The 16080-nt window shown below is 46.6% G+C and overlaps 1 protein-coding gene across 4 annotated transcripts in view; it reads right to left on the bottom strand.

Moving 5' to 3' along the window:
• Positions 1–474: 474 nt before the first annotated feature.
• LOC119176325 (uncharacterized) overlaps positions 475–16080 on the bottom strand; it is a 101846-nt gene continuing 86240 nt past the window's right edge. For 2 of the 4 annotated variants that reach the window (XR_012886936.1, XM_075877435.1), the window contains exons 2-3: positions 1007–1147; positions 475–761 (exon numbers count right to left, since the gene is read on the bottom strand). Coding sequence is in view for 1 of the 4 variants with exons in the window: in XM_075877435.1 (XP_075733550.1) it covers positions 655–761; positions 1007–1147 (248 nt within the window). In the remaining 3 variants the exon portion in view is untranslated. Of the gene's footprint in view, positions 762–1006; positions 1148–4858; positions 5583–16080 lie in introns of those variants that run through there. The other 2 variants (XR_005110472.2, XR_012886935.1) reach the window with 2 other exon arrangements.

The following is a 16080-nucleotide window of genomic DNA, read 5'->3' as shown; positions in this document are numbered from 1 at the left end:
GGGAAGTGGCAAGAATTTTATGAAGCATTCAGTGACATATATCATGTGGCAAAATGTTTTCATGTGCTCCTGTATTTTCAGTATCCCCCGAAAGAGCAACACCTATCGCAAGCTAGAAAAGCTTGTCATAGGCCACAGCTTTTGTTTTTATGGTGACCCTGCCTATCCACTGCGGCCTCTGCTGCTGAAACCTTACGACGAGAACGTGACTGTGTAGCAGCGGGCTTTGAACAAGAGAATGAGTTCCGGTAGACAAGCAGTCGAATGGGGTTTTGGAAAGATTGCAGGCTTGTTTGCTTTTCTGGATTTTTGTAAAAACCAGAGACTCAAACGGCAGAATGTGTCACACATGTACAAAGTCGGCGCAATACTTGCTAATTGCCACACTTGTATGTACGGCTCAAAGGTATTTCAATACTTTGAAGTTGAACTTCCACCGCTGGAAGAATATTTGAGACCAAAGAACTGAGCTGCTTCCTCTGACACTGTCTTTATTTGTGTAGGCAGGTAATTTTTTTTTCTAATTCTTCGAGCTTGTTGCTTAATCCATGCAGAATTTCAGAGGTCGCATTGTGCCGCTGAGCCTCCATTCTCAGTTGCTCTTCATCCAACGCCACTTTTCGTTCTTCCAGTGCCATGCGTCGTTCCTCCTGGTCAAGCCGTCGGTGTTGCAGCTCTATTTCTTTTTTGCCGGACAAGAAACTCATTATCTTCTCTTTTAAGAAGGTGCTGAAGTCCAAGGGCCCGGAGGCCTCTGATTCCTATAAAATGAAGTAGAACACAAATGACATACTTCTGAATTGCTGCAGCTGATAACTAATTTACTCTGAGATCAGCACCATCTTATCACACTTGGGTATGATGAATGCCAAGCCTCAAATTTGCATTGAAAAAAAAAAATCAAGCAAAGGAATCATATGTAGCACATGTATGTTAATTCAATGCAACGAGAGCTATGCATCATCTGGTGCAACTTGAAAAATCATGCAAGTTTGATTTGCAATACCTGTCAGAACAGCAGAATGTGGGTATTTCTGCCGTTCCGGCACACGAAGAGGCCCTTGAGCGTCATGGTCAGCGTTGGGCTCTTGAGCGTCATGATCAGCGTCACTGTCCTCCATATTCCCTGCTTCTGAGGTATCCTGTGCTACAAGAGCATGAATGATCAACAGAAATTAGGCACTGAGCATATTAGCTAAAATATCTCTCTTTAATTATTGTTTTGTAGTATTTTGCATAACAATGATTACACGCTGCAACTTGTGTTGCAGCCTCATGCATAAACACTTTCATGTGCGAATTTCTGCTAGTAGCAGTCTTAAAGAATATACATTAGCATAGTAGTAAGGGTTCACTTGCTTAAGCGTTTTTCGCCTATGAATATAAAAGAATATGGTTTGTTTAACGTGCACTGCTGTACATGTTGTGTATGAGTAAATAAAAAAAATATTTTGCATCCAATGTACTTTGCACATATCTAGTGCAGAAGCCGGCACACCCTGTGCAGCAGCCGGACCTCTCCAGCTGGGCTGGTTGTGCTGCTGTCGCGTCACCTCTATGTGGTGGCTCACTGAGGTCATCCTCATAGGTTGACAACAGCAAATCGGTTGCTGTTGCCTCATCTTTTTCGGCTCGACCGACAAAACAAACGTGGTGGTGGTGTCATGACAGCCGCCCATAACAGCGTGCAGTACACCATAGTTGATGTACCCTATCCATAAGAAAACCTTTTTGTGCATTGCCAAGCGTCTAATCCACCTGTTGTAATCGGAGTGTGTTACTGCCCACCTGATGCAAATGCATTTTTCACAAATCACTTCCATGATGCGATCTATTCTGTCCCAACTGCTTTTCCAAACGCCCCATTTATTTTATTTGGTGATTTCAATTTCCCCGGAATAACATGGTAAAATGTAGCACTAACTGCATCAAAACACAACGCTGAAACTGAATTTCTAAACTTTTGTTTAATATTCGGCCTATCACAACTTATCTCTAAACCTACTCGACAAACAGAACACTCATACACCGTTCTAGACCTACTGCTTGCGTCTCATCCCCATAATATTAGTACCGTGTCATATTTATCTGCCATTAACAATCCCTCTGTTCATCACACAACCTTTCAGTGCTACTTACCAAATCCCAAGAAAATAAAGAAAAAAATCCTAAACAGTTCTGCAAAACAATTAACCCATCATCTATTGCCCCTTCATCGAACATTACACTACGAGATAAACAAAATGTTTCAATTCCTGAACACAATACTGCGCAAGTATTGAATGAAACCTTCTGTTCTGTATTCACCATAGAACCACATGGTGACCTTCCCCATGCCCTTTCTGTATGCCACCCGACAATGTCCAAAATTATATTTCATGTCAATGGTATTTCCAAAATCATCGACTCATTAAAGCTCACTTCATCAACAAGTATAGATGGCAATAACATAAAAATATTGAAGAACACTAAACTTGTAACAAGTGTGATTTTATCTCACATTTTCCAGCAATCACTCTCATCTGGAGTGGTGCCCCAAGACTGGAAGATAGGCAAGGTCATTCCAATCCCAAAGAAAGGTAACTCGCACTCACCCCAAAACTATCATCCCATTTCGCTCACAAGTGTATGCTCTAAAATAATGGAACACGTAATTTATTACCACATAGTCAACTTTCTTGCACCTCTTCATTTTTTTTCATAAAAACCAACATGGCTTTCAGAAAGGTGTTTCATGCGAAACTCAACTAGCTCTGTTTACTAACGATGTTAGCTCTAGCATTGATGTAAATATACCTGTAGACGCACTCTTTTTAGAGTTTGAGAAAGCTTTTGACAAAGTTCCTCATAAACGCTTGTTCCTAAAACTTTCCTGTCTGAAAACTCACCCATTAGTTTTTCGTTGGATTTGTGATTTTTTAACTAACTGCCAGCAGTTCGTTTACGCTAATAATCTTTCTTCGTCTTTACGTCGTCATTTCAGGTGTGCCTCAAGGCACGGTTCTAGGACCTTGGACCTTTGCTTTTTCTCATATATATTAACGACTTGCCGAATAATATTTCCTCTAACATCAGACTTTTCGCCGATGATTGTGTCATTTATCGCCCAGTTAATAACACATCAGATGATCATGAACATCAATCTGACCTTCATAAGACTGAAATCTGGTGCAAAACATGGTTCATGTCCCTTAACGCAAACAAAATGTCCCTAGTCTCTTTTTATCGTCGACAGTACTACCCATCTCCTGCATACTTCATCAACAACTCTCAAATTTCATGTGTAACTAAATACAAATATCTAGGTGTCCATTTTTGTTCTGATTTAACATGGTCTCTTCACATATCATACATTACCAACGAAGCAAATCGTGCTCTTGACTGTCTGCACCGAAACCTCCATCTAGTTCCTACTTCTGTCAAACTACTCGCTCATCAGACAGTAATCAGAACAAAACTTGAGTATGCATGTGCTATTTGGGACCCTCATCAGAGTTAAAATACTAAAACACTTGAAACAGTGCAAAGCCGTGCGGCAAGATTCATCTTTTCAGATAATTCATATCAGTCAAGCGTAACCGAACTTAAATCTCGTGCTAACCTCGCCACCCTTTCATCACGCCGCTGTGTTGCTTGTCTGTGCCTGTTCTTCAAGTTCTATCATGGATCACATCGTACTCCCATCATCAAGCCAGCCCATCGTCATTCAGACCGCATAAATCATGGAAAAGCTGTTTACCCGCCAAGTGCTCACACCACTGCGCACCTTTCATCCTTTTTTGTCACGACCGCACAAGATTAGAATGGCCTTCCTCCTCACGATGTACAGTACTCCAGTATCATCAACTTTAAAGCAGCGCTCGAACATCTACCCTTTTAATCCATTGTAATAGCCCACCCCTCATGTAAAACCCCTTCATTGGGTCCTTTGAGGTATTGTAAATAAATAAAAAAATCTGCACATGAGAAAACGAGGCACATTAGTGAGAATGTCATTAATAATACTAAAGGACCCCTGTAGCAGAAATTCACACAAAATAAAAACTAACTTCCTTCCCCATAACTGTTAAAATACATTTTTGTTTTTGCATTAATGAGTTAATTCACAAATATGTATGCTGAAGTTATGCAAGAAATTCAACAAGTTGAAACAAAGCATTATATTATGTTTAAATTCAGTCATTTCTAACTGTGTGCAGATTAAGTACATCACACATCTATAACGTGAGGTTGTCTGGGATATTGACTGCCTGAGGATCAATGCCATATAACGAAAAGGCACAGTGGCCAGCATATAACTGAATAACGTAATATTTAAAGTGAAAATTTTCCAGCTAAGTAACCTGTCTGACCACTCTGTCACAACAATTCATTATGTGAACACTGCCAATGAAATGCATGCCACCGATCCCCATTCTGAAATCGCTAAGGTGAACACTTGACAGATTTCACAGTACAAGTTGAGGTGGTAGGTTGCTGTTGGCGTCCATTCCTGATTACTTGCCATTTTACTGTCCGTCGTCTGAGGCCCGGAAAGCGGGTAGAGATGCCATTGCGGCATCCCTAATTAGCAGAGCCTTGGCTCTGCGCGCGTTGGCCGATGCCAATAGTTGAGCGGGCTGTCGCGGCCTCATGCCGTTTTTTTTTTTTTTTCGGCGCCCCTATGCCGTTTATCTTCCGCGGCGCGGTTCTGGGGGCATAATCGGCCTCCCTCATGAGGTCCGATATATCATGAAGCGATTTCTCCAGCTCTCCGTATTGTTCTTCGGTGCGAGCAATCAAGCACGTTACGCTGCGACTGTCACTTTCATCTACAGCACTTGAACAGCGTTTGCAAGTACAGTAAGCAAGCACTCACTTCCTCAGGTTCGCTGTGTACTGCTGTCGGAAATAGCCGATGAGGAGGTCCACTCGTTCTTTGATGCCGCGAATTGTGAGCTCACGATTTACCGCTGTCATCACATTTCGCAGCACGTCCTCCCACGCAGCGGGATTGCTGAAGGGGTCAGCACACAACACTTCCTTCAAGAGGCATAAATTTCCATTGGTGCGAAATCGTTTTCGCGGCTTGCGGTGGACAGGTGACGGCGAAGCCGCAGCTACAGTGTACTAGAAGGGGTACACTCTACCGCAGACACCTTTCCTTCCTCCGTGACCGCAGCGCTCTCGGAACCCCAGAGTGAGTGAGTAACAACTTTATTAGTCGAAGGGGTGAGGGGTAAGGGAGGCTAAGCCACGAAGGCTGCCAGGCTGTGCTTCTCGATGACTTCTTCCGCTCGTTTCAGGACCCGTGTCTGGATGTCTATGTCGTTGCTGGAGAGAAGGGCCTCCCATTGTCCCTCGGTGGGGGGTGAGCAAAGGAGGTCGGCGGGCGGGGGATCCTCCGGGCAGCCCCAGAGGATGTGGTTCAACGAGGCAACGTTGCCGCACAGGCAGCAGCGTGGATCGATGGCACCTGGGTGCATGTATGAAAACACGAGGGGGCACGGGAAGGTGCGGGTCTGTAGGCGACGCCAGGCGATCTCGGACCGCTTGGGAAGGCTGCTGTGAGGATGTGAATAGAAATATCCAGAGGCAGCCATCGTAAAAAGAGCGAAGTTGCTGCACGCAGGAGCAACGCCTCCTAGATTTCACGTGCCTGCCGGATGAGCACGAAACGCCAGTCATCTAAGGCGGCGCTGCCTACGTAGGAATAAGGGTTTTTGTACTCGGTTTTTGGAATTAGCAATTTTGGCGTTTGCCACCAATTTCAGAGGATGCCTTGTATTAAAAAAATTGCTTGATGAATGACGGCGTCACTTACGTAGATTTAAGTATAATTACGTTTACGCCTTTTTAGAACTTTTTAACGTTGTTTTGTTGCATACAAGCTCCCCCCCCCCAAAAAAAAAACGTAAAAACTTATTTGAAGACACCCCTACTTGAGTAGCGTCACCACCGTAGTTCCGACGACCACCGCTTCCCACGTGACCGCCGATTATCCGGCCGGGACAAGAAATCTAGGAGGCGTTGGCAGGAGAGAGGGCGCGCGCGTCGTCTCTATTCCGCTTGCGAGAACGGCAGCGACGCACCGCGCTCCGCTTGCTCGTAATCGGACAGTATTCCTCGCTATGGTGGCTAGAAGCATATCCTCGCTCCGGTAGAATTCCTCAGCGAGGGGTGTGCCCGTTTTGTGGCATTATGGATGACCTGGTTCACGTGTTCTCCCAGTGCGCACTATGGCGCACTACCAGCTGCCCTCCATCGAAGGATAGCTAGCTTATTTGGCCACCTAGGTGTTCCTTTCAACACCGTTCGTTTTCTTCATCCCTTGTCGGGACAAGCGGCTAAGCAATACGTGCTTCTGCTTGTTGAGTGCTCCTACCAAGTGTGGGTGGCACGGTGCTGTGCCGTCTTTGACGGCAAGCGACCCGGGCTTCACGAAGTGCTTGCAAAAGTACGGAAGGAGGTCTGGTTCGTTCTCCACAGAGAGTGGCAGCGCGTAGGTGCAAAGAAGTTTTATGAGATGTGGCACCGTCCGGCAGTGATTTTCAGTGAGGCAGGTGGGCAGATAACTATCAACTTTTAATGATGGCTTTCTCTAAGGCTCCACGACTAGGCCTAGTGAGCTGGTCGCCCCCGAGTTTGGTCTGTATGGTCTTTCACCCGAGCTTTGCATGTGCTAAGGTGATCCTGTCGCCTTGTCGGGCTTTACCCGCAAGGTCCGTGTTGGCTACTTCTGCAGGCTCGGCGACTCTAGTCGTCGAGGCGCAAGGTGGCTCCCTTCCTCGAGAAGGACAAAGCCGGCTTTCAGCCGTGCCGGTTTCCGTGGGTACGTTTGGTTTGCGTGCAGCGGCACTGGCCTCTGCACCAAATAGTAGTCCCGGAGACCCCACAGGACGGATTGTGTCTCACTGCGCCCTTGTGGTGAGGAGACGGGCCGTGACCGCAAAGTGCCTCGCGCTGAGCGATAGCCCATCCATCCTGAGGGGGTGTCGTCACAGGCTCTCAGCCGCGCGAAAGTGTGAGGGCACGGGCACTTTGGTTGTGGTGACTGAAGTTACCGCGACCGAGGGCAATCCCGCTGCCACGTTTTTGTCTACGTCCGCTTTGCGTGCAGTGTCGAGAGCCACCGTGCCGAAGGGTAGCCCCTGTGTCAAGTCTCGCTGGGCCCTAGCGGTCAGGAGACGGGCCATGACCGCAGCGCACCCCACGTGCTGCGATAGCCCACCTTTCCAGGGTATGTTCACTTTGCGCGTTGCGCCGGAAGTTGCTTTGCCGAAGGGTAGTCCCTTTGTCGGGCCTCCCTGGCTTGTACGCCGGGAGGCAGGCCGCGTCTGTTGGGCGCCTGGCGCCGAACGGTCGCCCCCTTGCCAGGGCATGGCCGTCGGCCCGAAACAAAACTCCCCCCCCCCCACACGACCCTGGGGGGGGGGGAGGCAGTGCCGGGACAGACGTAGGATGATGATGGGTTGATGAGTTAAGTGTGACTCTGGGACAAAGCGCTTCGGCGCCGCGTCTCCTTCCTATCTGACAAAGGCACCCGCTTAGCGGAGGGCGCATGACTCGCGTTCCCGCTCCGCTTAGCTGCTAAACGGAGCGTAAAAACGTCAACTAAAAACCTATGTTAAATGTCTCGCTCCGCTGAAATTCCGGCGTTGGCGTCGTTGGTTGTAAGCGAAAAATCATCTTGTGCGCGACCGAAAAATCGAGAGATTCAATAATAATAATAATAATAATAATAATAATAATAATAATAATAATAATAATAATAATAATAATAATAATAATAATAATAATAATAATAATAATAATAATAATAATAATAATAATAATAATAATAATAATATAAATATTAATAATAATAATAATAAATGTAATATTATTGAATTATAGTAGCCCCGCCACGGTGGTCTAGTGGCTAAGGTACTCGGCTGCTGACCCGCAGGTCGCGGGATCAAATCCCGGCTGTGGCGGCTGCATTTCCGATGGAGGCGGAAATGTTGTAGGCCCGTGTACTCAGATTTGGGTGCACGTTAAAGAACCCCAGGTGGTCTAAATTTCCGGAGCCCTCCACTACGGCGTCTCTCATAATCATATGGTGGTTTTGGGACGTTAAACCCCACAAACAACAACACTGAATTATAGTACACGTAAATCTAGAATTACAAACTACTGACAGCACCTGTTGCTAAATATACGTTAATACTTGCTAAAATATAAGCGCATTTTTTTCGCACTGAAGAAAACGCGATCGCTGTACGCGAAGAGATTGTATCCTTTTGAGAAATGCTACATTTATCAGAAAATAATGGTCGAATTCTGCATCGGAACCCGCTGGTCTTCCTCAACATCGACCGCCAACTTACGCTTAAGAAAACTTGAGGTTCAGGCGTTGCCTGAAGCTTCAATATCGCCCCGCCACGGTGGTCTAGTCTTTACGGCACTCGAATGCTAGCCCGAAGGTCGCGGGATCGAATCCCGGCTGCGGCGACTGAATTTTCGATGGAGGCGAAAGTGTGCGAAGACCATGTCCTTAGGTGCACGTTAAAGAACGCCCCGGTGCTCGAAATTTCCGGAGCCTTACACTACGGCGTTTCTTGTAATCATCTCGTGCTTTAGGGACGTTAAACCCTAGATATCACTATCATCATAGGTTTACATATCCCTCCTTCTTTCCCTCATTCTCATCCTCACATCTCTCCTTATCCCTCTCACTTCTCTTTCCAACCTCTGCCCAACCGCGGTGGCCTAGTGGCTAAGCTACTCGGCTGCGGAAAGCATGTGCTCATTACTTGGTAGGAGAGATATCCCCCCTAGCCAGCCAAATTCTAAAACGGGCTCTCGCTGATCCAGCCCCGAAACGCATCGTATGGGCTCTTGGCCATCAGGGCTTACGAGGTAATGAGGCCGCTGACGCGGCCGCCCGAGCGCTTACCCACCGGGCTCCTCACCTTGGCTCTTATGACTCGGAGGCCAATACACCGCTGCTGCGGTTCAAAGAAATTCTGACCTATTATCGCGACACTCACCGCCTTTACCCGGCTCCTGCAAAGGGGTTGAGTAAGGCGGAAGAGCGAACTCTAAGGCGCCTGCAGACAGGTACTCTACTCTGTCCTGCAATCCTAAAACATTTCGACGCGAACACAGATGGGCGGTGCCCACACTGTGGGGAGACGTGTGATATCTTCCACATGGTATGGGCATGTCCGAAAAATCCCCATCTACCCCCTTCCCCTACCCCTTCCCGAGAGGCATGGGAGACTGCCCTCATCAACTGCTCATCACTAGAGTCTCAATGGGCTCTGGTGAGACGGGCGCGAGTAGGGGCCTCGTCATGCGGTGTCCCGCACTAAGGACGCCGACCATGTAGCGGGGTCATGCTTTGGCCCAGTACCTCTCTCTTTTATATTAAATAGTTTTCATCATCATCATCATCATCGGCTGCTGACCCGCAGGTCACGGAATCGAATTTCGGCGGCAGCTGCTTCAATTTTGATGGAAGCAGAAATATTGTAGGCCCGTGTGCTCAGGTTTGGGTGCACGTTAAAGAATCTCATTTGATCGAAATTTTCAGAGCCGTCCACTACGGCGTCTCTCATAACTATATGGTGGTATCGAGACGTTGAACCCCACATATCAATCAAATCAATCTCTTTCTAACCTCTTTGCTATAGACCCTTTAATTGTTTACAAACACAGGCCCCTGTTGACATCTGGTTGCGGCTACCGATGTTACTCAATAGCATCGGTGGGCAAGAAGAGCTTTAGCAAATAGCCTGATGAAATTCTACACTTTCTTTCCTTTATCGGACAAAATGCATTCAAATAAATGTTCTCGTCAGCTACATGAAAGGTATAAAAAATTCCCTACACACGTTCTTTTTATCTGAAAAACTAAAAAAAAATCATTCCTTATCCTTGAAACAAACTTGAAAACGTGCTTTTAGTTCTACGTTAGGAGCTGGTAAATGACGTCCCTGGAAGTTTTTTTGCGTACAACGCTTGCCGTAATAAAACCGTCTATATTGTACTACGCAAGCCTATGCTTACCCTGCTAGCGTGCCTGGGTAGCCGAGTGGCTAAATGCCGGCCCCCAGATCGTGGGTATAGGGGTACAAATCAGGCTTTGCGAAGAAATCCTTTCACCATAATTTTCGTGACTCTCCTTCTATCTCCTATTTGCGCTCAGTACTCTATCTATCGCGCATCGGAGTTATAGCATCCAACACAGGACAAATCCAACTACGTGTTCTGTGAGCCAAGCTTCAGATGAAGAAAAAGAAGATGAAGAAGAAGGGAGCGCATGCCCGTTCATTACGCTGATTGTTTATATTAACCCAGCACGGATCAATACCAGGCTTATAAAGATACGCTGCTAATATCCAGGCGAATTTACATACACTTCCCAGAAGTGTTCGCCGCCGCCGAGGCTCAGTGGTCACGGTGATCAGCTGTCCACCCGAAAGATGCTGTTGTGATCTAGTGGTCAGTGGTTGCATTCCTTTGGAGGGGAAATGCCGGCTACGCATCTATACTTGGAGTAGGCGTACTGCAAAAAAAGTCATGGAAAAAAACTCTTCGGAGCCTTTCTCTCGCCAATATTTATATCGTGATTCGACTCATAAACACAGTAAAATTTTTTTTATTCAAAAGGATGAGTGCTGCATCTCAAGCTACTTATTGCACAAGAAAACTATCAGTAAATATCTATCAAAATGTTTTAAAAACTTCAAAAGCGCATAAATTCACTTTAGTTGACCTTGCCCAGATTCCCCACTGAGTGTATGACCTAGATGTCGAGCGACTCGTTGCCAGCACTAGAAACCTATCAGCAAATAGCTATAATTACGTTAAAAATTTTATAAGCGCATAAATTCACGTTAGTTGGCCCCCGCTCAAAATGGCAACTGAGTGCATGGGCGAGATGTCCAGAAACTCTTGCGCCAGCACCAGGAACCTATCAGCAATTAGCTATAATTACGTTCAAAAATATTATAGCCACATTATTTCACGTTAGTTGGCCTCGCAAAAAATTTAAGTTGAGTGCATGACCGAGATGTCCGGAAAATCGTGCGCCAGCAACGAATAGATTGCGGAAAATGGTCGGAGAGCATGAGGGTTTGGCGCTGGCTCCGCTGTTGCACACTGGAGTGGCTCACAAGGGTACGCTGGAGTTGTTTTGGGGCACCTGCCCGCTCATTGGGGCCAGCAAAGTGGCTGCCCGAGGCTTGGACATCAAGGATGTGCTCCACGTCATTCCCTACGACTTGCTACAGTGAGTCGACGGGTATGTGGGCCACAAGCTGGTTAAAGCGATGAGTCTACAAGAGTGACTCCAACAGTGCGTTCGCGTCTGCTGTTTTGAAGATCTTGTTTGTGATTCAACACGAGGTGCCATACTGCCTCCAGCGGGAAGTCCCGGGGTGTCGGTGGCGGAGCAGCGGCGAGCGATGGCAGAGGTGTCAGCAATGGCGAGTCGTGGGCTGACGGCAGTGGTGGATCGCTCTTCGCATCCCATCCATCCTCGTCCAGGTGGTGCACGGTGACCAAACCAGGAGCAGCTAGCAGCGTTACCTATTACTGTGGTGCCGATGGTGGTCGTGCGGCACTGTGCGACATATCCTGCGAGAGCGCTGCATCAGCGTGGCCTTAGCTACAGAGCGTGGGCGACAACGGCGCACACTGCTTCCACCTCCTTACAAGCTACCAGGAGAGCGTACCACGCGTACCATTCAGAGATCTGACCCGGTTGCATCCCGCAGACAGGAAGGGGATCATCACCACAAATTTTGACATGTCGCACTTGTTTCCGAGCTCGGCGAGGTACGAATGCCAGTGTTACTGAGCTCAGTTGTCGGAATGAGTTCGAATGCGAGTGCGTGCATGGCTGGCTTCCACTCCATCGTTGCATAGCAGCGAAAAAAGTTCTTTTCTTCGGGACTCATTGCGTTGAACAGCTCATCGGCGTCCAGATGTCTGTTCCGCACGTTGCCAGGAACGTTGTTGTCTTCTACACTCCACCGCATCGGCCTCTTCCCGTTCTATCGGGACCATGCCACGCACTTGCGATGGCTGCCTGGCCAACATTCGCGTTGATGTTACTGTCGATGTGACTGATCATGCCACTTCCCAATGAAAACTCTGGGCGAAAAAGAAAAAAAAAACGTGATTGCGCGTTGTAATAAATATTAAAAAAAGGCACGAAATTCGCACCGCAAAGGAGGAAAACCGATATCATCGAAACTCAAAGTACCTGCAAATATCAGTGCTCTATGGATTCGCATACTTTAAAAAAGCGTATCTATAAGAATTGATCATTCGGAATATTGTCATATAACTGAGTGAACAAAGAATTTTACTTGAAAATTGCTCACCTAAAAAAAAAACAAAAAATGTCTATGTATTGAAGGATCAACACCCAAAGCTCACAAATTTCGACTCATGCTTGCCTCTCTTGCTTGGGAATGACGACGACGAAGATGAAGATATCCCATCTGTGGGCGCGAACTATACATTCATATGAAGGGATGCTTTGCAGCGCGATGCTAAATACGGAGGAAGGAATAGAATGACAGGACAGAGCGCCACTAACAACATGTTTATTTTCAACCACAAAGCCACATTTAAGCCATAAATGTCAGGCAGGCGGATAGGCACATGGGTTCCTTCTGACAGCTGCGCGACAATGTCTTATACATAAAAGAAAAAGTCCACCACAGATAAAACCCATGTATTACCGCGTATGAGGGAATCCCGGCTCCTTGGGTGACAATGCAATTAAAGGCTGGACATGATACAAATATCACTAGAGCGTCAATAAGTTCGGCTTCAACGATCAAACGTGTCATCTCATCTTCATGCCGACAACATTGATTGTATTCTGGACCAAAGGCCGGCAACCACATGCATGAATGTGAAGAGCGATAAAACCTTCCGGTGGCAGTTTATTCGACTCGTAACTGTGCTTGCTGTCTCAGTCGCTCGTGCACATACCTACTGGTTTGACCGACATACATTTCCCACAAGATAACAAAATAACATAAATAACAGACTATATACACACCACAAATTTGAGTGTATGCATTTTTGTGCCCAATATACTTTTTCCACGAGATCGTTTTGTGATGGCACAATTTTCCAAGTCTATCGCACACTGAAAATAACACCCTCACATTGTCCCGAACCGTCATCTTTATCAGGTTGTAGGACAGCGGGTGAACATAAGAATATGTGGATGTGCGTCTCGTTTGTGCCGATGTATCGTCATGAACATTAGGCTACCTTGAACTTCCGCGAATATTTTTCAACTACTTTTCTGCAACGTAAACTGAAACATGGTCTGGATAGCCAGCTTCTTGCAAATGTGAGATCTGATTATGGAAGCTCTGCTTCATAAGGTGCACACATGATTGGTTCAATGCGTTCTTGAGGCATAGTCGTCACGATGCCTTTCTTGGTTTGTTTGGAATAAGCCGAATGTCATGGTAGTAAAGCTTTCCGAGCACGTGGATCATAGCACCGGCAGAGCCTGTTGTCAGAAAAATAAACACTTGTATCTAAAAAAACCTTACTTGTCCATTGGTAGGCCATTCCACAGTCACTTCAAAGGGATTAAGGCCATCACGAAACAGATTCAACGCATTAGTACTCTCCCTTTCAAAAGTTTTCCACGAGCTTTCAATAAAAATAACAAAACTATCCACCTACCTGAACACTTTCTTAATCGTCGTCCCTTGGAGACGCTCTGCCACAGTTCTATCAAGTTCTGCCAGAAAAATATTGCTGAAGACAGGCGCGGTGAAAAAAACGGATACATATGTCTTATTTTTGAAAAATAATATCACTGTTTCATTTGGTGAACATCCACATAGGATAAAATTCCAACATGGTCAGTGTATCATAGCGGTGGCAGCCTAGCTGCCGTCATGAAAACACGGCGACATTGACGATTGCAGGTCAGCTCATAATAACCCAAAAAGCTTTTATTGCACGCATATATATAAATAACGTGGAAAGGGGAAGGATACGATAAAAACAAGAAAAATGATCTTGGCGCCCGTGCAATGGCACCGCGAACGTAACTTGGCGGGTAGACACTGCATTTTCAACATTTCTTCCTTCGTAAAAACGATGTACTGGTTTTCGTGTTCTTGTGGAGCGGTTGTACGTTTTTTTTGCTCCCACCGAAGTGCCAGGGGTGTTGGGACAGCAACAGGCTCATGCTCGTCAGTGGCTGGGCAAGATTGTTGTGGTAACGCTCCCACAGCTTCGTCTGGGTTCGCTGTTGTCTGTGGGTCGAGTGGCATCGCTTTCAGCGTATTGGCTTTGCTGGTAGCGCCTGGTTCGGTCCACAGTGGTTCGTCTTGTGAAAGTCACCTAACAGTACGCACTGGATCTATGTGACGCCGCACGATTGCTTGAGGAGTCTCCACTGTGACCATAAGCCCTCCCGATGTGGCTGTTACCCGTCTTGACACCCATTTACTATTAGATCCATACAGTCGGACATGCACAGCGCAGCTCGTTGCCGGCAGCAACTCGTCAGTTTTCTTTTCAGAAGTGGGTGCACCAGCTGCAGGAAAGCAGGTGTCCAGGCGGAGCCGTATCTGGTATCCCAGCAGCATTTCCGTTCGTGACCATCCGGAATTCTGCGGAGACCTCCTGTAACTGAGCAACATTTTTCGATCCAGTTTTTTCCCTGCGCGACATAAAGCTTACCCTTCACAGAGATCGAAACTGCAGTAGTTAATCCCAAGAGCTCGTGGTCAATTTATAAGCAGTATTTTCCGATATGAAATGTTCTGAACATGGTTGTGCCTTTTCATCCAGCAATGCTGAGTATTGATGGCGATGCCGGTAGCATTTCTGGTGGCTTATGCATGTTGGCGTTCTTCTTATTTTGCAGGATTTCCTGGAACTATGATTAACCACGTTTATTCTGCGCTTTACAACTATTTTTTGAACATAACAAGCCGTTACAATGAGATGGTTTGGCTATATAAAGCCTCCCTGCATTTGCACCGCGTCCCCAAGCCAAGAGATGAAAAACGGAACTCTGCATATGTCACCTAAAAACAGCGCCACTTTAATGATTACTACTAACACAAGCTTATAGATAAACTTTTTTAAAATATTATCTTTTGCTATAAAGAATCAAACAATATTTCAGTTCCAATCAATAGATTGTTGACCGTGCACATTAACGCATGTTCACGTGACAGGGTATTCATGATAGTTCGTTTTTACCACTAGAGACGCCACAAGCCATTTTTCGCCATTTTCAGTGAAAGAAGAAAAAGAAAAATATACTTCTCACGAGAAAAAAAACGGTTCTGCTAGTACGCCTTCTGCAGTGAGCCGAAGACACTTTAATTGGGGGAAACGCAGAGGTAAAACCGCCCAGCGGTCAATCGGAGCGAACGTGAGCAGCAACAACACTCTTCCTTCTCTTCTTTCACTGGTGCTCCTGCCTGTGCCATATATCAATGCTACAAATCACTACCCCTAAGAAAAGGAGCCATCCTGGCTACCTATGGACTGGGTAGGATGGGTGGGTCGTAGTGCGGTTTCAATCGATCAGCATGAACAGTCTCACGACCGCGACGCCGTCGGTCGGTCCATGGTTGAACCGGCTCTGCAATATAGTTAACCGGTGAGGACTGACGTAGGGACTCGGTAGGGGCCTTCATACTTCGGCAGTATCTTGGTGGAAAGACCCGGGCCAGATGAGGGAACGCGAAGCCATACCAACGTGCCAGGCGAATATGACTGTGCAAGCAGGCTTTCATCGTGACGGTCTTTCTGGAACGCTTGATCTTGTGCGGTTAAGGAACGTGCGAGTTGCCTGCAATCTGCCGCATAGGTTGCGATTTCGGATAGAAATGTGGATTCTGAAGCGTCCGGACGGCACAAGAGAATCGTGTCCATGAATGAGGAAGGTACGCGCCCGTAGATAAGAAAGAACGGAGAGAACCCTGTCGTAGACTGAGGGGCGCTATTGTAAGCGTAAGTAACAGAGTAGAGTATGCGGTCCCAGTTAGTGTGGTCAGCGCACACGTACATAGACAGCATGTCGCCCAGTGTGTGGTTAAACCGTTC

This window comes from Rhipicephalus microplus, chromosome X (assembly GCF_043290135.1).
Source record: "Rhipicephalus microplus isolate Deutch F79 chromosome X, USDA_Rmic, whole genome shotgun sequence".
In the NCBI taxonomy this organism is placed as follows: Eukaryota; Metazoa; Arthropoda; class Arachnida; order Ixodida; family Ixodidae; genus Rhipicephalus; species Rhipicephalus microplus.
This window is presented reverse-complemented; position numbering and strand designations above follow the sequence as displayed.